The sequence below is a fragment of the Syngnathus leptorhynchus genome, chromosome 1, assembly GCF_054491065.1.
Source record: "Syngnathus leptorhynchus isolate UIUO chromosome 1, UIUO_Slep, whole genome shotgun sequence".
NCBI classification, from domain to species: domain Eukaryota; kingdom Metazoa; phylum Chordata; class Actinopteri; order Syngnathiformes; family Syngnathidae; genus Syngnathus; species Syngnathus leptorhynchus.
In genome coordinates this window covers 11,579,305-11,600,385 of record NC_141195.1, presented here as the reverse complement: position 1 = coordinate 11,600,385, position 21,081 = coordinate 11,579,305, and the positions used below count along the sequence as shown (strand labels likewise).

Genomic DNA, 21,081 nt, shown 5'->3' with positions numbered 1-21,081 from the left:
CAGATCAATAACTCAGCCGACACAAACATATCAATAACAAAGATCGTATGTCACAGAAAACGCTTGCCGCACACCTTTTTTTGACAGGGAGCTCGGAGCAGCATGTTTTAATGACACGAGTACAATGTGACTGACTGTAGCCTATTAAAATGTTGCCTCACGCATGGGCGTGTGGATGCGATCTTAAGACCAGGGAACAATAACTTGCCCTATAGTCAAACTGACTTTGTTTACAGTCAGAAGCTTGCTATGAATTAGGATTAGATTCATCATGGAACGAGATCTCATTTAGTTGAAAAGCTGTCTAAAGGAGGACATGACGATGTTGCGGTAGATTAATACAGACCTGCAGTGGAGCGCAACTAGCTTTTGTCCAGTACAACGGTGGTGGAGCACAAAACATTTAGATTGAGAAAAGAAATAATTAATCTATGAGTCATATGTAGTCACAGGCCATCCATAATAAAGACATCTGCTTTTTGACTTGAGCACATTTTTGTGCGGTGCAAAGACTGCACCAGGTGGAGCAGCAGCCATTAGCCCCCCTCCTCAATTGATTCTTCTCTGTTCTTTTCTCAAGTGGCTCGCTGTATTTTGTCGGCTGTGGTGTGAATGTTTTTGTTCCATGGAGGGGAGGGGCGGCTGCGGTTCATGACCCGGCTACACCACCAAGCCCGCCCGCTAGCCCGCCTCCTTGCAACACTTTGTGAGAGAACTGCTTTTTACATTCGTGAGGGTTGTTTAATTTGGCAAAGCATGTGGATTCCCTTCTTTAAGCAAAGCGGACCCACTGGGTATATGTACAATGTAAAACTTTTGCCAAACCAGGTTACACTAGGCGGGTGGTGGTGGAGGTCAGGGTTAACTCCAGGATTGCGCCCTGATTTATAAATGGAGTGGAACAATGGCATAATTCCCCTTGGGCGTAATGTTTGCTTTGGAATAGCAACCTCGTAGTGCTCCAAAAGTCCTTAATCCTATTACCCGCATTCCAATTGAATTTGCCTCAGTGAGGGGAGAAAAAAAATGTCTTTTCAACCGAGGTAACAACACTCCAAATAATTTCTGACTGAGCTTGGTTGCATCAAAGCATAAATGCCTCAGGAAATGGGAACTTCTTCACTCACGCTAACACACTTGTATGTTTTCTTTCAGATTGTGTGTACATTGAGAGTCGCCGGCCCAACACTCCTTACTTCATTTGTAGCATTCAAGAGTTCAAACTGGTGAGTAGTTTAATTGCCTCCTGTCTGTCTTGTTTTTGTGTGCTCACGCTTGGGCTCCAAGGTGCTGGAGTGTGGTGTCATTACCAAAATCCAAGGAGAGGCTGCATCTTGACTTGTGCAAACTGTGTAAACCACTTTACGTCAGGTGTAGGTGCATTAATGCTGGAAATTTGAACTAACGTCTTTGTCAGTGTATTGACTAAATTAATTTGAGACCTCTAGTTCTCATTGAATTTTTTTTTTTCCCCAATTAAACTGCCCACTTGACCCTTTTGCCAGATAGTGGCTTATTTGCCTGTTAAAATCATGCTTGGTCAATTTCACGTCAGCCGACGACCCCTTCTCATTCTATGTAATGGACAGAGCTGCGTTACGTCTCCAAAGGCGGCGGCTTGTACACTTGCTTCTGTCAGTGAGCTTTAGTTGTCTTTTAGTAGATTGGTTGTTTCAACATACCATTGAGGCCTTGTTTAGTGTTGGCTCACCCCCAGGGGAGCCAAATAATGGCTAGCAAAAGCCAGGGTGATGATGAGAGGTCAGCTGAGAGGCCATGCACATACACACACACACGCACACAGACCAGCTTTACAAACGTATTGCTATGGATGTGCGTCCATGTGTGTTGTGAATTCCTATGTGCTATGTGTGAATGTTTATGACTGTGAAGGTGAGTTTTATGTGGCTGGCATATTTTTTATTTCTTTAAAGACCCTAACCCTCGCCGCAGAGCAGTTTGGCCCTCAAAAGCCCATGGTACAGTTCACGCCCTTGACCTGGAGTGCCAGAGGAAATCTAGACGCGACAGAAATTATTGTCTAGAAAAAGATAAGAAAACGACTCCTCCAGCTGACGAATCTCTCACTCTCTGGCTCGCTTTACATGTGTGTCTCATGACATCCCCCCATGTCCACCTGTAATAAATAAACATCCATCTGCATGCATTTTTATCTGTTTGAGGTGACCATATCTTGCTACAACAAGAAGCTACGCTGGCTTTTACAAACATGTTTTATTTTATTTATGTGAAGCCCTTTGAGACTGCTTGTGATTTAGGGCTATACAAAGAAACTTGACTTGACTTTTTTTTTTTTTTTTTTTTTTTTTTTTTTTTTTTTTTTTTTTTTTTTAGCTCTGCCCGGCTGGCTTCAAATCACAAAAGGTTGACTACAAAACGGCTTTGAAAAATCTCTGTTTACTCAGCCAAATAAACTAGTCTTTGGAGGATAATATTAGATCATTTAGGTAGTAATTGTACATTCTCACTTTCAAAGCTAAAATGCACCCTTGAGCACAAAAGCGGGCCAAACTATTTTCTTGAGGGTTCGCTCACATGTTGCTCTGTTGTTGTACTCGAAATGTTTGTATTTCCACCTTTTGCCACCACCTATTGAAAAAAGGAGACTCCGAGCTACTTAGAGATGAGCTCTCAAAGGCATCAACGCAATTTATTTCCCATCTTCTCATTCCTCCCGCATCTCTCTCTGGCTTCCAATTCTTTTCAAGCAGCACTAAGCATTGTTTGACATGGCCGCACCCCTTCTGCGCGAGGCTGAGCTTTGGAGGCGCAGTCGAGGAGAAGGACATTTTATTACCCCCCAAACTAAACAACCTTATCAGTATCCCTTGCCCTCTGGCTTTCCACATCTCTCCATCCAATCCTGGAACGGTCCCACGCGTGTATTTTAGCTAATGACCTGTGAATCCAATTAGTGTGTAGAAATGCCGAAAGCAGCCGTCACTCTCTGGCTTGCTGTCTTGTGGATTGAAGCCTGTCCCTTTTCTTTTTCACTTGGGGGATATTTTCTACTTTGATATGATTCACTGGCTTGTCATTCCATGTTACTCACACACTTAAACACAAGCAGAGCAGACTGCCAACAGAAGCATATCCAAATATAAATCCTGCAACATAGGGCAATCATCTTCCCTTGTTTGTTTAGTCACCGGCTGCCACTGCAGTGCTAACAGCAAGCTCTCTGACACATTGATCAATTTGTACAGCCCTCATTTTATGCTCTTCCTACTAAAATGTCTGCACGGAAAGAGCAGCCTCTAGTTGGAGTACGTCTTAGCCATTCATCAATTAGGAGTACAGGAAATTGGAATACCGTGTTATCTATGGATATTAGAGGTGCAACAATTAATTGATTAATTGGCAGCAACTATAATTATCAAATTAATCAGCCATTATTTTTTGATAATCTATGAACCATTTAAATTCTTTTTTAAAGTTAAAATGTATCAGAATTTATTTGTTGATTTTTCTGGACTGCCGATTTGAAATGATGTTCTTTATGATTAAATTGAGGGAAATTTAAACATTTTTTTTTTTTTGGATGACTCAGGGATTAATTGACACAATAATTTACAGATAATCTATTGTTAAAATAATAATTACAGCCCTAATGTACATATACTTAATTTGATGGGTTTAGTAATTGATAAATTCATTAATTCATCATCGTTGGATGTGTGGAATTGGTTATAATTGCATCTTGATGCATTTGAGGCAAGTGCAATACTTGACTGCAACCAGCAGAGGCACTGTTTATTCAGTCTGAACTAGCTGACCTGTGTGCAATTTAAAATGTCCATTGAGAGAATATAATAAGCAAAAATATCCCCCTTTTACGTTTCTGATGATTAATAACGACTTCGCGTGAGAGACGAGAAGCACTTAATATCTCCTCAAGGACAGTAATGCATATTAATGCCCTCAAGTAAGACTACCGGAAACCCCAGGTACCACAGTCCCTTTTTTTGTTGCACAAAAACCTTTGAATGTGTAAATATGGTGTATCTGTCAACACACGTACACAAAGACCCTCCACGCTGCTATGGTGAAAATTGGACTGCTGGTAACATCAATTGTACCAAACATGCTTGTGTAATTAAACAGGGGAAGAGAGGCTTTGTGTGGGCGTATGCATTGGCATACTTCCCCTGTTCCTGGAGGAAGAAACACTGCAATCGCTTCATAAGATAGAGAGGGCGGGGTACAAGGATGCTGGGAGAAAGGATTTGGGGAAGGGACAAGGGGGGGGGGGGAGCTAGGATTGAACGCAGCTGACTTAGCCAATAATAGCAAATTAGGTTAGATACAAGCAGAGGAGTTGCTGGGGGTGGGGGTCAATGAGTGCTGAGGACGTGGACACAATGACTAGAACATTGGATGGGAGGAGGTAGATCAGTGACGGTAGATAAAGAGGAGCGAGGAAGGTGTGTGTGTGGGGGGATAGAAAGAGACATGAGATTGAGAGAGAAATGGAGATTGAAGAGACAATTGAGGCAGAGGGAGAGGGAGAAGGATGCTCAACTGGAAGATAAGGTGGCGTATTGTTCAGCGTCCTGACTTATTGTCTTCGTATGCGCTGTGTGCATGATTAAATTAGGCGACTATACTTTAGAATAGCAGCATGACAAGTCTGAACATGTCCAAACACCCCAGAAGGCTGAGAACATTGAGTTGATCAAATATAGATTGTAAATAAATAAATGATTTCAAAAAACGTAAGATTGTGCCACATGCTGTTGGTTGAAACTAGTCCTGAAAGTTGACCTCGCTGGCCACATTGGTTTCACTCTAAACGTGCATACGTAACACATTATCAGTTTTTATTAGTCTTTGGTGAATAACTGGATTATTGACCATCAATGACTTGATTAGATTTATTTTTGTTTACGGTTAAATGTTTTTAATAGGATGGAATATAATTGATATCAATTGAAAGGCTCTCCCAACAAATATAAAGTATTGAAAAATGTGTTCCTAAAATCATGTTGCATACTCATTACATTGGACAACTTTCAGAGTGAATTGCGACATCCGTATGTTTGTGATTAGTTATGTGTGGCTATAAAAGCAAAGCACTTCCTCTATGCACAGATGACGCGTATCGCGCAAAACCTGTTTTTATCTTCGTTTAATGAAGATGCAAACATTTAATTGTCGCCGTAATGGAATTCAAAGTGCTGTTGATTAGCGAAGCGATGATGTCCTTTTTTTAATTAGGTTGGAAACTGCGGCCTCTATGTATGATGACTCAGTACAGTCGTCTTATCGCAACCTTTTTGGATCCATTTGATCTTTGTTTGAAGTACCCTGCGATGCATGTCGCACGAAAGGCAAAATGTCGCATTGTCGCTGCATTTCTTTCACCAAATATTCTCTTCCATTGACATGATGGCAAGGGATTCACTTGACAGGCATCACTTGTCACTCTCGAGGGCTGCGTTCCCTGTTTTTTATCTTCCACCCTCGCCCACTGAACATTTTGAAACGCAATTATGGATCAGTGAGCACCGCCATCAGTCGTACTTCTTGTTAATATTTATCAAGTGGAACAGCAGCCGCCGCCTTCTCTTGAGGAAGGGGCGCCACAGTCATTAAGTGCAATCGTCTCTGTGCGAGAGAGAGCGAGAATCGTCGAGCTTCTCTTTTAATTCCCTGGTCCACTCAGCTGCTGTAAGTGAGCTGCTACATTTCACATTTGGAGCTTCTGCCTTTCTCACTCGTGTGTGTGTGTGTGTGTGTGTGTGTGTGTGTGTGTGTATGCAGAGCTGTCTTCAAATGTCTGCTTGTAGCTGCGCTCTCTGAGAGGAAGCAGCTTTGACAAGGGCATCTCGCCTATGTAGACATGGCCAGCCAGCTGAGCCTGCTGCAAGCTGTTTGATTGAAGCATTCTGGCTTTAATGTTCTCCGCTGAGCAGCGGCGGCAGCCTTAAAGCAATACAAGCATACGGCAACAGCTACCGACCGCTCGTTGTCACTTAACTTCAAAAGGAAAACCGGACCAAAAAAAATGGTTGTAGCCATTACCTGTCAAAGGCTACGGCCGGTTAACGCTTCAAGTTTTTTTTCCCCTTTATAATCAACTCTTTGACAAATAGTCCCCCTTTTATTAGCTGTGACTATGCCCTGGGAGCAAAGCATGTTATTTTCCACCAGTCGAGACTTTCTCCATTATGACACTTATGATTAATGCCCCTGTGTGAGGTAAGCAATGCACCAGTTGTGCATGCTCTTTCCTCTTGATATTTCATTGAGATGAAGCCATTAATGGTGCTCTTGTAATAACACCGGGTCATTTAGCGGAGGCGATGTTTCTCGGCATCATGTGCCAAAGCACACACAAACGCCGCAAGCTTTTCCACATCCAATGAAGCAACTCGCGTATTGTATCGCTCGGACAGCTACAGGCTCTGCCTCTTTGGGAAGAAGATTGTTGATTGATTGTTCACAAGAGCACCGTGATGAATAAATAAAGCGATACAAATGGCAAGGTTGAGATGAGCAACACAGCTCAGCCACAGTAGATTAAAAAGGTGCTTAAAAATAAAACACATTGTTCTTATCTCATCTTCTCGCAATTTGTTTTTACCCTTACTGCCCTCCATTTGTGTTAAGTGCTGCTATGGAAACAAGTTGCCCACCCAGTCATATCATTTCCAAAGTATTAGCATGGTGATTGCCTTTTCCAAATATGGTTGCGGTGTTGCCTTCCTTCCAAGTGGGGGTCGGACCAGTGGGCATTTTGTAAGGCTTTTTAAAAAGCCCAATCAATAGCCACCGCTGCTAAATTATTCAGTTGTGAAGGTTCCTGCTTGTGCTGGCACCTTGTAGTTTTCTTCAGCCCTATCATTTACATTGCATATTTATCAAGTACTAAACATGTCAAGATGTTTATAGGATGACGACAATTGGCACCGCTTCTTTCCACGTCAGATGTGTGAATGTCCCACAATGTATTGTTGACACATCCCGATGTGGTTGGATGTTCTTTGTGTGCTCACAAAGGTACATGCGTATGAAACAACAACACAACCACCATCTTGGAGTTCTGCACGTGTCAACTGAGGCAGCAATAACAAACTCCAAAATTAATTTCTTGTGACTTTTTTCCTAGCCCGAGCAGCAATTTTACTGTCGTCATAACCCTTATGTGTTTTTGCAACATTTGAGCCAAACTCGTTTTTCATATGCTGTCATATCTTCCTCCACCACAGACATGCCTACGTGTTTGTGAGTCCTCAATAGGATTCCTTATACGGCTGTAAATTAATGTACTGTTTCATTCGGTCCTTTTGACTCTTTATTTTTTACATTTTGGCTTTATTCCTCTTGTATTTTTTTGGATGATCTCTTATCCTTGCTTGGCCACCAAGAGCTGCGTGTAGTAACCAGACACTAAACACATTTGCGTGGCTTGGTCAAGCTTTAATTGGATTGGCCTCTGCTCTAAAAACAGTCAGCTAATTTTACACCACGTCCTTGTCTTCACCCACTTCACATTTCGCCGTTCCATTCCTCCTCTCTTCTGCATTCGCAACCCATCTCCTCCTCCTCTGCGGGTTTTCAGCTCAACTCAGAGTAATTTGCAGCTTGCCCAGTGTGTGTTGTGCCAATAAAAAAGACAGAAGAGAAGGTGGCTATAGCTGTGTAAACAAAGATTTACTGTGGTATCGTATTCAGTAGAACCCCCCCTCCCACACACACACACACACACACACACACACACACACACACTTTTTTCTCAACCCCCCATTGAAGAACACATGATGCACAGTTCCCCCATAGAAAGAGCAAAGGAAGGAAACGGCAGACTGGATAAGAGGAAATTTCAGAGATTGCTGTGAGCTCTGAGGAATGTCCACACTTGGTAGCCGTGAACCAGGCCGGCCGGCATCCGAAGCACCAGCATCTCTGGCGGCTCCTCAGAGCACGCTCTTGACATTCTATACATGTGCTACAGCTTGACTCGCAGCTATTTTGTGTCCTCGGCACCTCTGAATGCTTGTTGATCTAAAGCAGCTGACTCAGATGGTGCCTTGATCATGAAAGTAATAGCAGTCAGTTTGAAATCTCTTTAAAAGTCTCCTTTTCATGCCTCGCACAATCCACACAGTGTATTCAAGCAACGTTTTGCAAAACCAAGAGAGCTTTTATCTGATATGTCATAAAGATTTATACGCTGCGGCTGGCCAATAAGCGATAAACAGGCAACGACAAGCGCTGAATCCTGAAGCTTGACACTCAAATATGGCTCTTTAGTTCATAAAATGCAGCAATATCCTCAACAGACACCCATGACACTTAGCAACATTTCAAAGACAGCAACCTTCATATTTGCCACTCGTCTCTTTTGGGGATTCACCAAATATAGAATGGAATTTCCTTGGATACAAAGGATTCTATGTTCTCAGTTGAGGGCGTTGTATTTTCACCCGCAGTGTTTGAGATTGTGTGCTTTTTAAGGTTCAGTCTAAATTGTGTTTGCCCGTCGGTCGCTTCACTGCCTGTGGATGGATGATCTTCATCAAGAGTATCACGTCCTCATATGTGCACATTTTGCGTCTCACTCATTTTCAGAATGAGTCAGTTTCGGTCCTTTGAGGTCAATCTGATTTAAGAAAAAAAAAAAAAAAAAAAGCATGTTGTCAAGGGTATCAAAATACAAAATGGTTGCCATCGTAATATTGTTAGCTGTACGGGTATATTTTTGTAAACATGATTAAAATGCTTGTTAAAAAAAATCTGCCTTTCCAATTGTGAACTAAACATGTTGGTGGATTTTGACACAAGTACCAGTTGATTGCTGCTGTTAAGTAGCGTAAAATCTTTGTAAGATAGAGAATACATTTTCTGGCATCAAAGGGACGAGGTTTGCTATCTTCTCTGTAGCTGCACTCATTTCTGTTCCTGTCACGCTCATAAAAGAATGTACTCAACAGCTTATTTGTAGACAGGGATGCCTTTGTTCCAACAGGCAGTTACGGCTTTTGTACAGAACAGAGGGAGGTAAAAATGCAGTATTTTGCCCATTGTTAAATTTTCACGATGACAACACTAAATCGCCTTTTCAAACAGCTGTCAATTTGCTCCGTTTTTATTCAATGACATCGGTCTTTCACTTTGCTGAAGTTGACTGTGAGCTCACGGTTAGCTTTAATCTGTTCAGCGACATGACCCGTTTGTAGGCTGAATAACGGTTTGTGGGTTTCACATGGTTTGCGCTTTCCATACCTTATGGCATTCTTGACCTTATTCCACATGGCTTCCCCAGACGTCCCTTTTATCCCTTTCTTCTGCTGTCTGGTCCGCGTGATGAATCTTTTGCTTCAAGGCATTTTGAGTAGAGTGGACCATTTACTTGCAGTGGCTCGGAATGGAGGCTTTAAAAGTTCTTACATCAGGTATTACTGATTGGCTTGATTTATCTAGTATATCATGTGATTGTAAAGGAGTAGCCAAAGTGATTGATTGATGTGGTCTACTAGTGCATTTTGTATAGGGGGTCTTCTGTCATTCCAGGCCCCCTGCACGGGAATTCATAGCTTGTATGTTTTTATTGTGTAACCTAGTAGTGACTGCAGATGACTCTTTTATTTTTTTCCCCACTGTTGACTGTGCTGAATTTGACTTTTTTTTTTTTTGTATGACCAATTTGACGTGTTTGTTGTCTGCTTCATATATTTGTGTCTGTTTCCTTTGTAAGACCCTTAGGTGTAGCTTAATTAGAGATGGACTGTTTTTATTGTCGGATAAGATAATTAAAATAATCGCTTTGAGCTGCTCTAAGACGTTACATCACAAGCAGTAAACGTGCTAATTGAACAGCGAAAGGCACAGGAGGAAAACATTGACGACCGCTATTGATTCAGCTCACACATTGACTTTGCTCCAACCCGCTTTGCATGGACTTTCCTTACCTCAAGCACTTACCCGGACCGGAGCACACCTTAATATTAAATCTAACGGCAGTGGTGTGTGTCATCTTAAGGGAATGAAAAAATAGCTATGCACATTGTAAAATGGCTGTCAGGATTACAACAGCAACTGGACGTAATTAGGCACAAACATTTTGCTGCTGTAGTAAAATGCCACCTAAATGCCAAGCGAGGGATGATCTTGCCCACACTGAATTATACGTTCATTAGCTAAAACTGCAAACCGCATGTTTACAGTATGTGCTAATGTGGGTTGAGATGCAGCAATGCACTATACCATGCCGTATAGTCTTTAGTAAAAATGCGAAAGCACCTTACAGAATGTATGCCAAACCATACAACTAAGAGACTGTCTTTTTCCCCGTTTCTGGTGGGTAGTTTATTTAGCTCTGCAATAGGCTGCTGGCACAGATTAGGTCATTGAAGCATGTCAAATCTCCCTCAATGGGTACCCAGTTTACACAGGCTGTTGAAATCCTTTGTCTTTCTTTTGCTTTTATGCCTGTGACATTTTCTCGTTTGCTGCCCCACATAACTAGCTTGACTGGAGAGGGCTGGATGCTTGGTTTGAGCTGGCTGGTGAGTGCTGCACTGCACACCCATATAAGGAGCGTGTATCTGCTAAGCGTGGCTCTGCACAGAATCACAAGGTGTCTGAAGCCCACCTGTCAAGTCCCACCACAGCCATCTTTAGCACCAGCTTCATAAAACAAAAAAAAAAACCCCACAAGAGCCTATTTGGCTATATCCCAGCATGTCAACATGCTACAGTAACAGGGTATTTATTATGCTTATATGTAATGCTAAGCTTGAAGTCGCCGTATACATGGAATGAAAAGAAACTGTGTTTTCACAGGCTGCTGCAACAGCCACTTAGCTTCATAGCCTCCAGAGTAAAGCAGAGCTCCAAATACCTCACCAAAGATTGTCGCGCGCATGTGCACGCGCCCCTGAGAAGCAGCGTTTGTGTGTGGGCGTGCGTGAGTCGTGTGTGTAATCACTCCTAGCTAGCGGTCTTGGAGGGAGAGTGGGAAATCAATGCAGTGGGTTATGAAGAGAAGAGAGAAAGGAGGGAGAAGGCTGATCAATATCATAGCAGCAGGGTGGGGTAATATCCACTTCATGCGGGGATTGGGGGGGGGGGCTACGCATGAGGAGACCAGAGGGGGCACAGGGAGGGATATGGTAAACGTATGCAAATCTCTGTAGCGCCGGTAAACGAGAGGCTTTGTGTCAATCACCAGCTGAAGCGGCACATTTTGAGCATTCTCCTCCATCCCAGCGCCGCGGGAGGATCGCAGGATTTGTTTGTTTGGCTGCCGCTTCCCTATTGGTCCCGCCCTGCCACGGGGTCAGGCGTGGATGGACAGCGCTAACGTATAAGATGCGAGGGAAATGATACCCGCTGTTCAGAGAGCCGTCCCGCCCCATTGGATTCTGCAGGCTGTTAGTCAAATTTCTTTTATGCAGCCAAACTATTACTAGCACGCAATGTCAAATCACCTTATCGGCCAGCAGCCAAGGATACGTAGCCTCTGCAAAAAAAATAGTTCACACATGCACGACATATAGCTCAAAGCTCTTTCTTCATCCTTCATCCGGCTGGTGTTTGGTTCTCGGTGGTTGCTTTACTGGCTTCTGCGTGATCCGGTGAACCCGTGTCTCCTTTCAAAGCTGGGAGGCAGGATGTGACAGGGAACAACTCACTGCTGTAAATGGACGCTTCCTTTGCGGCTGCTTGGAAGTCCCCTCCAAAGCACATGCATCAGCCACTTTATGTGAGGTGATGCTGCTTTGTTGTTTTTTTTTTTCCTTATAAGTGTCTCCGTGTGTTTGATATGCTTGTTCATCTTCTGTTTTCTTGCCTCAAGCACGCTTTCACAGCTAATTACTGACCCGGCCTCTGATACAACACACAGCGCTGACATTATGGACAGACACAGACATAACAAAAAACACCATTACAGCAACAGCTCTTCTTGTCTTTTCATTCCTTTCTTTTTTTCCCCTTTTTTTGCCCCCTTCTCACTGCAGATAAACAGCCGTCCTCTCTCTTCCCTGACAGAGTGAGCTGAGGCGAGTAATTCCCCCATTGACACTAAAATGCTTTACCTCCCCTACCTGACGAAACAAATGCAGTCATCGTCGCTGTGTATGGGTGCTCCAAATCTGCCTTTTGATTTACGCACACTTCTTGTATTGTCTGGCCTGAAGTGTGTTGTTCAACCTCTTTGTCTTTGGTTCTTGACAGATCTATGTTATTCATTGTTCTCTCAAGGTATATATCTTTTCCCCACTTTTTATTTTAATACAGTGAGCCTCATATAAAGTAAGCTAATAACGTACATCTGGATTTTCATTTCAATTGGTCTCCCATGGTCGTGAAGTCGTGAGCCACTTTTATTCAAATCAAACTAAGCATAGTATTATTTTTTTTATTTAAAGACAGCTTGTGAAACACTTTTCAACTTGACTGCACTCAAGTACATTCAATGGCAATTTTCTGAACACTTTACAGTATTAGGGAACTGTAGACAAAATTTCAAACATATATAAATGAACTCTTTTGATGACAAGTTTTGGGCTACTAGTTGTGATTATATTGCACCGACTTACTTTTGAATGGATAACAGCCATGGGTAATAGTTAATTTAATTCACATTATTGGTGTTAAATGTGGAATTGATGAATCAAAATCTCTTCTCTCCACAATGCACTAAAGCTTTGTGACACCGGTCATCGTTCATTTCTTTAAAGATGTAATAGTTAAAAATAGTGCAAGAATCATTTTACTATTATTACAGAGCAGCTTGTGCGTTTTTGTTTGACCTTGGTCGTTTACACTGCCCATTTTGGGTGTCGCCCTTATCTGCAATGATGTCAAAATGCATCAAGACAATCCATTTGTCATTCTTCCTTGCATGTGACTTTTGCAATAGAAAACAGTCAATATGATAATTTTAGCACTTTGCTGGTCACTTATTGTATTTCTAATGTCACGCCCAAAATGATGTGACAAGAAAGCAACTGTTTTTTTTTTTTTTTGTGTGTGTGTCAGTCTAGACTGAGAATCATGTGTTTCACATCTTTTGAGCACTGGCCGTGCCTTGTTATTGCAGCTGGCTTGTCTACAATAAATCTCTTGTTGCAGCACAGCAGGAGGCTGCTCAATGCTTTGTGCATATGTGTGTGTGTGAGCGTGTGCGTGCGTGTTGTTTTCATGCTACTCGACAGTATTTCATTTGCCCTGAGTAGCTGTTTAAATTTGTGTGCCGCGGGTGTAGGGACATAACAGTACACACACTCGCACTACTTAATTTGCATCTATGCTGATGTTATCATTGCATGCAGATTGTCCATTTGCATGCATGTATTTGCATAATATTGCGCAAAGCGGACGTGCATGATGGACCACCTACTGCTCAGTGCTTGGCAGCGTACATGACGTATTATTGATAAGGACAGGTGTCATCGCCGGAGACAGACTGATAGGCAAGGTCACCTTCAGGCGCGCAGATAGGGAGGGAGGCAGAGAGATGGATATCGACAGAAGCCGGATAAAACAATACGGTCGCTACTGCTTGAGCTATTCTAAGCCACGTGAGATGCGGTCTGTCTGGTTTTAGGCTTGAAGATGTGTTGGTTTTTTTTTTTTTTTTTTGCATGCCTTCCCTCTCACTTATACATAAAGTGCCAGCCATGCGTCACCATTCTCCTGGGCGTGTTTGCTCCTTCATAGACATCTTTGGATGTTTGTCTCTGAGCGTGCATGCGCAAATAAGTACTGCTGCATACTCGATGAATGACAAATATTCATATTAGCTTGATAAGCACGCACAAAGTTGCACAGACAGATTTAAGGCTGTCCTCAAGGGTTTTTGGTCAGAAACTGGTGTTTTGGATGAAACAAAGGGTTTGTCACAGAAGACAATATTATGAGTGTGGCTCTTGAAAGAGCCATTAAAATGAATTGAGCAACTCTACTATGAAAATGTCGGGGGGGAAAAAATTGTATGCAATTTGCACCTTTGTTGATGTGCCAAGCAACTTTAGTGGGAAACCTAAGTGCACAGTATGTGTTTATAGCCTGCATGTATGTGTGTGCGTGCGCTAAATCGGGTAGGGCGGTGTCAATTAGCGCAGGCTTCAGCAAGCTTTCTCATTTCCTGTCTTCCATTACTGCTCACAGTCAGCCCACAACTCTTTTTCTGCCATGCTCTGCCCAGAAGGCTAAACACACGTGCACGCACACACACGCGCACATACACACACACACACACCCGAGGTTTGGATTAGTCAGCCGGGCAAGTGTCCATTATGTCCACACACATCGACACAAAGCCTGATATTCATATCCTCCTGACGTGACGCTGTGCCTTCCCCCCACCTCATTTGTCCAGACAGTACAGTACAAGTGAGACGTCTCATTAGCTTTTCAGGCTATGCTATTATTCTAATTAGGCAAAGCTAAAACAATGGATTTCAGGAAACCAAAACACGTTGAGCCACTTGGCAGCACCAAAACGTGTGTTGTTTGTAAAATGTCAGCACTCCTCTCTTTTTATTATATTTTTTTGGGTGGGGGGGTCTGACTCATTGGTATTGCCTCGAGACCAGGCAAGTCTCTGGTCCCAATTGTAGATCCCAGGCTAGCACACACACATGCATGCAGAAAGGCAGGTATCAAAGCGAGTTTGCTTTGAAGCCTCTAAATGAAAGGCTGTAGGCAGAAATGACAATGTTTTCTGGCAGGCTGTAACTATGTGTCTGGCCGAGCGGCAGGGCTTGAGAAATAAAGTCAGTATTATGATCTGAGCACCAGATATGAGCTCCCCTAACTGCCTCCATCTGTCCTCACACAGCCTGCGTTTGAAGTCTCACTTGGATCTGCATTCTCGTCAATAGCCTTGTTCTTTTTGTGTGAGGAGTAAATCACTCGTCGGTGCTTTGTCTCGCTCTTCTGAAGATAATCATCATTATGAGTGATTGTGATGTTTTTTAAATCCTCTCTCCCTTTGCGTCGAATAACATTTGTCGTGAACATTTTGCTGGAGTCAAAGACAAATATTTTTGTTGGACTCAAGGTTAGTGAGCTCTGTCCTCACCCCTGTGCTCAGTGGGGGCAGGGTAGTATGGTCAACATCATCCGTTTTTGTATTATTTTTGCCATGGATATAGTTGTTCCCTCTGAGGCTTTTTTGAAACACTTTAAATCACTTTAAATCACAAAGGGCCCCTTTTTGGCCTATACATTCAAACCGGACCCCCGATATCGTATCGTGTGAGACTGTAAAGTCTATATTTATGTAGACATTATTTTTAGAAACTATAACATGACTATGAGAAGAGAAAAGCCAATGTGCATCACACATTACACAATGTTACAGATTTTTCAACTCCTTATAAATCATTTTTGTTTTCACTCCCACGTGGTTTATTTGGATTGCCCTTTTCATAGTAGTATATTATTATTTGCTGCTGTAACTACTACTCCCCCCCCCCCCCCCACCCCCCATTGCTCCTCTTGCTAGCAAGGTCTGTTCAAACTCCAAAATGCCGACTGTTAAAAAACCCGAACTGAATGCTGCCATTTGGTGCAAAGGAGGATTAAGTCAGTCTGTCAGATTAGCAAGTGATGTCATTTGTTTGCTACCCGCAGCCTTGACCTAGCATGGCATCAAGGGATTCTTATTATACTGTACACTGTCAAGCTGCGGGAATGGAAGAAAACACTATGTATCTATAGATGTGAGCAAAACTGATTTATACCTTGCCTGTTCCTTCCATAGTTGTTTTTGAATGTAAGGTTGGCATGAGCGCTGCTGTTCAAAGACAAACCGACACACACTCACACACAGACACACACAGAGGCAGATTAGGGGAGAGCAAATTTGCCCACTTTGAAGCATTCATCTAATGTGGAGCTGTGCTGACAGATGGGCCCGGCGCGTTCAAAGCAGAGCTCACCCATTCGATATCCAAACAGGTCAAGCCAAAGGGATGCAGGGGGAGAGGCGCCCCTGTGCAGGCTAGGAGCAAAGGTTCCGCCAGAACCGCCACCACAGCTGGGACTCACCCCCGCCCCCATCTACCCTTCCCACACACGCCGAGACTATATTTGCTTTTTTTGCGAGCCAGGCAAAGCAGACTGTGCGCCGTTACCCTTCCCAAACATTGTAATCAGCATTTGTTTAGTGTTTATTAAATATACTGAAGACGCTTGAGGGCCCGGTTGTCCTTCCCTCCTCCCAGTGGCCGAGTGCACGATGTGAAGCCCATACTGAGTGGGGGGCGAAGAATCCTGCTGCTGCTGCCTTTGACAACCTGATTTAGAGGTGCTTTCTTTTACCTCTAACACACAGTTTCAGCCTGCCTTCGTCTACTGCGGGCTTGGGAGAGGAAAAGTGATGCTTTTCCTGAAAGCTTGTTATTTGTGTGTGTGTATCCGTGCGTGTGTGTGTTCGCTCACTGCAAGCTGGCATTTCTTTCTAAGCCCCTCTCCTTTGTCAATCATCGAGATGTTGAAGGTTGCATGAGCACAGCAGATCCCGTCCGTCTACCTCCCCGGTTTATGTTCACGCACACAATAAAATACTGTTGGGAAGTGTGTGTCGTCCAGATGGAAACGCTTATTGAGTGCTGGTGTGCTGGCACATCTCTGCCTCACAAAAAAGAGGGAGTAAATAGAGGAGAGTGAGACATAAAATCAAGAAGCAGTGGAAATCCTTTCCAATAGGCTTCCACCATATTTGTGTGATTTGTTGCTAGTGCATGTGTGAGCCCCCCCTCCCCTCCCCTAATCTTATCATGTTAGAGTGGAAGATTAGTCCTCCTAGATCTCATCTCTTCCTCCAAATTCCACAATCAGCCTTTTGTTCTTGGGCCGTATTGGCTCTCCCCTTGCGGCAAGGGAGCTAAAACACTCCTTCCTACGTACCCGCCCCCAAAAGCTTGTCCTCTGTGCCATTTTGAGTCTCTGCCTGTCAATGTCACAAGGCTACCAGCACTGATTGACTATGCTGCGGCCCACCCCTGCCCCCCGGCGGTGCTGGCTCACTAAGCTTCTAACTAAAGCGAACAGTTAGACATTCCTCGCTAACGATGAGCGGCTGCTGTCCGTTTATCTGCATGTGTTGCAGATCTGTCTTTCCTTCTTTACCTTTGGCTGCCAGTTCCTGAAGGAAGTCATAGATTCTGCTTGCTGATGTCACCGATGGAGGAGGTGGGCGGGTGGGTCACTAACAGAGTTAGCAGAGGAAGAAGAGAGTGTTTGAAAAGCAGAGAAAATAAACAAAGGTTTCCTGTTAATGAGAAGCACTGGGGACCTGGCGTGTGGGAGCAAGAGGCTCTGGTTTTGTTTAAAAGCAAAGCGCTCGTGTGACAGTGTGCAGCAGGAATGGAGGGCACGAGGTTTGCAGGTTACAGGTTGTCACAATGTTCCCTCCCTCGCTTGCTTGCTCAGCAATAACTTTATTGGAAAGGCTGCCGTGAACAGATGTTAGGTAAAGACCTACACGGAAGAGTATTAGCCTCTCTGCTGGCTCTGCAATGAAAAGCACTCTATTGATTTCATACTATGAGTGGAAACATGGAATTAATCTCTCACTCTTGTGCCCCCCCTCCCTCCTTTCTTTCTTAGGACACGCCCTTAAATAACATGTATTTTCCTTCTTCCGACTTGGCTTTGCATTGTGATGTGCGTACACTGGGGCCCCAGCTATAGCGGTGACTGCACACACATGCAGCCACACAAAGAGAACTGCTCACCCATGATGGATTCAAGGGGCCAGGCACACTGAAGCCAGCGAGAGGGAGAATTAACTGACTCAAATAATGGCTGTCTTGTTTCGGAGCACCACATGAAAGCCTCCATCAGCTTCTTAATTCATAACGATCAACTTTGTATTTTTCTTAGGGGGATCTTTCCAAAGTATTTCTTGTGTAATGTTACATCCCTCCCTCCTTTGCTGGCTTTCTGAGCGTGGCCAAGAATGCCACAGGCCAAGATGAGCCCGTAAAGGGAGGGGGGAGCGCCATTGTGTTCAAGCCTAAAGCATGACTCTCAGATTTATATCTCCACACTCATTGAAGGGCTCAGCCGCCTTGTACCCTTGAGACTTTCAGTAAAGCAGAGGGACACTTGTATTTATAAGTCTGCCCCCCCACCTTAATCCAAGTCTCCGCCTACGCCTCTTTCTTTACCTTTTTTCATTTCTACCTCTCAGCACTGGCTTTGTTTTTAGGCCCCTCGGCTTGTGAGCAGCATTCCCAGGGTTGAGGGCTCAGGAGGAGGCAGAGCAACGCCATGTTTAGCCTCTGGCGGGACGTACCGAGATGGCCGCCGCCGTCATACGGGGCTTTGATTTGCTCCGCAGTCAACCGGGAAACGCTCCCTGTAGTTCATGGCAGCACTTTTTTTTCTTTTGTCTGTTTTCTCTAATGGATGCAATAAAATCCGGGTCAATCCAAGTAATATTTTTATCTCGACTCTTAGCTGTTCAACACCCCCTGTAATTTACACTCCGCATTTTTATCGCCGCATATTTTATAGTATTGTGATAATTGAAAGCCATGCTTCTCTCCCACATCCACTCAATATGTGGCACTCTCTCCTCTCCATCTCTCCTCCACTGTTGCCCAACATGGCTTAACGCCACTCTGAACTTCCAAACAGCTATCTTGGATATCTATTTTGGACACTTCATGGCAAGGGGAAACATTTTACCCTTGTCTTCGCAATGCTCCTCTTCAAATTGTTTTTTTAACAACAGGGGGGGGGGGCTCATGACGTCACTGCGCAGATTTCTTCACACTCGGCTGAGGTTCTGTCTCAGTCCATTAGTGTAGCGCTCTGTCGAGTCCAAGTGTGGTTGGTTATGTGTGAATACTGACAGTCACCCAGAGGAGTCAATGCAGCTGAATGAGTGCATAGCAGCTGCTGTTTAACACGTCCAGGCTCACTTCCTCCACCCTGCTCAAGGTTGAGGGGAAGAAAATGGAGTGAACGACTGGAATGAGAATGATTAAGTGGGGAAGGAGGGAGTGGGGGGGGGGGGAATGGGAAAAGCAGAGGTGGGCTTGAGGGCGATTTGCTCGGCTCTGCCTCCTCCCCAGTGATATAACTAAACAATGTACTCGAAATATCTTAACTCTGACCTCATGTTCCCCTCCATACAGATAGGATAAGACAGAAAGGGGACACTCACATTTCACTCATTTCCTTCTTTTCTCTGGTGCTGATAAGTGGTTGTTTAATGCACACCAGATAGTGTCACAGCCCAGCAGTGTCTGTAAATGTTCCGTCAAAACGACAGTGATGCTCACTTGAGTTTATGTGAAGGCACAATAATAACAGTAAAAAAAATCATAACATGAAATTGAAACAGTATTTTACCCTTTTCATGCCTCACCGCAATTTCTCCCCACCCTCCTTTTCCTTTGACTGGCAATGATGAGGCTCTCTTCTCACCGCTGTGCCTCCACCTGCTGGTTATGTAAGGAAGTACAAGACTTTTATCAACTGCACTTTATAACAAGACCAGTAGGTGGTAGTCCATTGATCTTAAATTCACAAAATGATGTAAGAATTGCTCAAACAAATCATTTCTTCGTTCATTGAGGGTAAAATGAAGCCCACTTGGTTCTGACAATAACTTTTCCTCCCTATCTTTCCTTGATCAAAGCTTTAAATGACATGCAACCGCTTTTCAATTGATTGAAGTCTCCCTGCTTGGCACGTCAGCATCAGCTCGTGTGAATCCGACTCAATTCACAGCATCAATGTTGACAGAGGGTTAGATGGTGACGCTATGATCAAACAAATTGTTTTCTCTCTCTCTTTGTTGCAGAGTAAACGGGACCATCTGCTGATGAATGTGAAATGGTACTACCGCCAATCAGAAGTGCCCGACTCTGTCTACCAGCACCTGGTGCAGGATCGCAACAATGAGAATGGTGAGCCTACACACTGTTACACAAGTCTCCCTCCAACACACACACACACACACACGGCTCTGTTCTCCAGATGTGCGAGGGCTACAGGAAGGAGCTGCAGGTTATATTTCAAACAGAAAGCATGGCCCAGTGTCCTGGGCTGAGGAGCTAAATCAGTGGTGCTCCACCGTTCCCCTGGTAACGCTCCTTCAGGCCACACAACAGTGCTGTCGAGTGTTAATAACCTGCAGTGCCTTGTGGCCCTTGAGCGTACACACGCGCCACAGCACCAGTCACTCTGATCGACTTGACCAGGAGGAAACACAATCCCTGTTTTCAACATTCTCAACTAAAGGGTGACAAGGATGAACCAACTGAGGCCCTAGGCACAAAAAGCCAGAGGAGTTCATCTCTGTACATGATCTGTCAAACAAACAATCTTTAAAAAAACACACACACACACCCCTCTAGTCCTGAAGGCTATAAGAATGTGGCTTTTTTCAAATCCCTCTTCAATTTATACTCACCAGCCATTCTAGTTTGTATTACTTGGCCCTCTGAGTGTTTCTATTTCAACTCAGTGTTTTAAAAAGAAGCTAATGTCAACACCTTTTTACAAGCTGCTCACCTGTTGACAAATCCTATTAGCGGCACCCCGGTGACTGCGCTGCGCTCAGTTTACCCACCAGAATGCAAACACCTCTAAATATACTGAACTGTCCCCAGAGCTGAGGTGAAATACACCAACCAGCATAGTTCAGAGTAAACAGGGTCAAAGGCAAGGCTCATGCCATCAACCAAACTCATATTTTGGAGTCATCCACCGCAGGTTAGATGTATCAGCATGGCGTTACGCTGTCCGTTCGCACTGCGTCCTTGCAGTGGGGACTATGGATGATTAGGATTAATGTCACAAGGTCGTACGACAGTGGTCTCAGCGTGTCACAACAACTCAGCTCATTCATCCAAGTGCCGTCCGTCTCAGTCTCTATACTGCTGATGTGTCTTCAGCACTCATTTAAGGACTGCACATGATGTCCTTTCTTCAGGGGGACAAACTTTATTGGCTGTATTGAATTACGGGGCATATTATTGACCTCTCTTAATGCACTTGCAACTCGCAATATATAGAAAGATTTTGCTGATTATGTTCGTAAAATATACGTAACATGTTTGCCTCTCCATGCTGAGCAGA

At 43.9% G+C, this 21,081-nt stretch overlaps 1 protein-coding gene across 9 annotated transcripts in view; it reads left to right on the top strand.

Moving 5' to 3' along the window:
* rerea (arginine-glutamic acid dipeptide (RE) repeats a) overlaps positions 1-21,081 on the top strand; it is a 120,322-nt gene that overhangs the window by 69,292 nt on the left and 29,949 nt on the right. For all 9 annotated transcript variants that reach the window (XM_085917299.1, XM_085917307.1, XM_085917324.1 and 6 more), the window contains 2 exons: positions 1,156-1,226; positions 19,802-19,907. In XM_085917299.1, the coding sequence (XP_085773425.1) occupies positions 1,156-1,226; positions 19,802-19,907 (177 nt within the window). The remainder of the gene's footprint in view (positions 1-1,155; positions 1,227-19,801; positions 19,908-21,081) is intronic.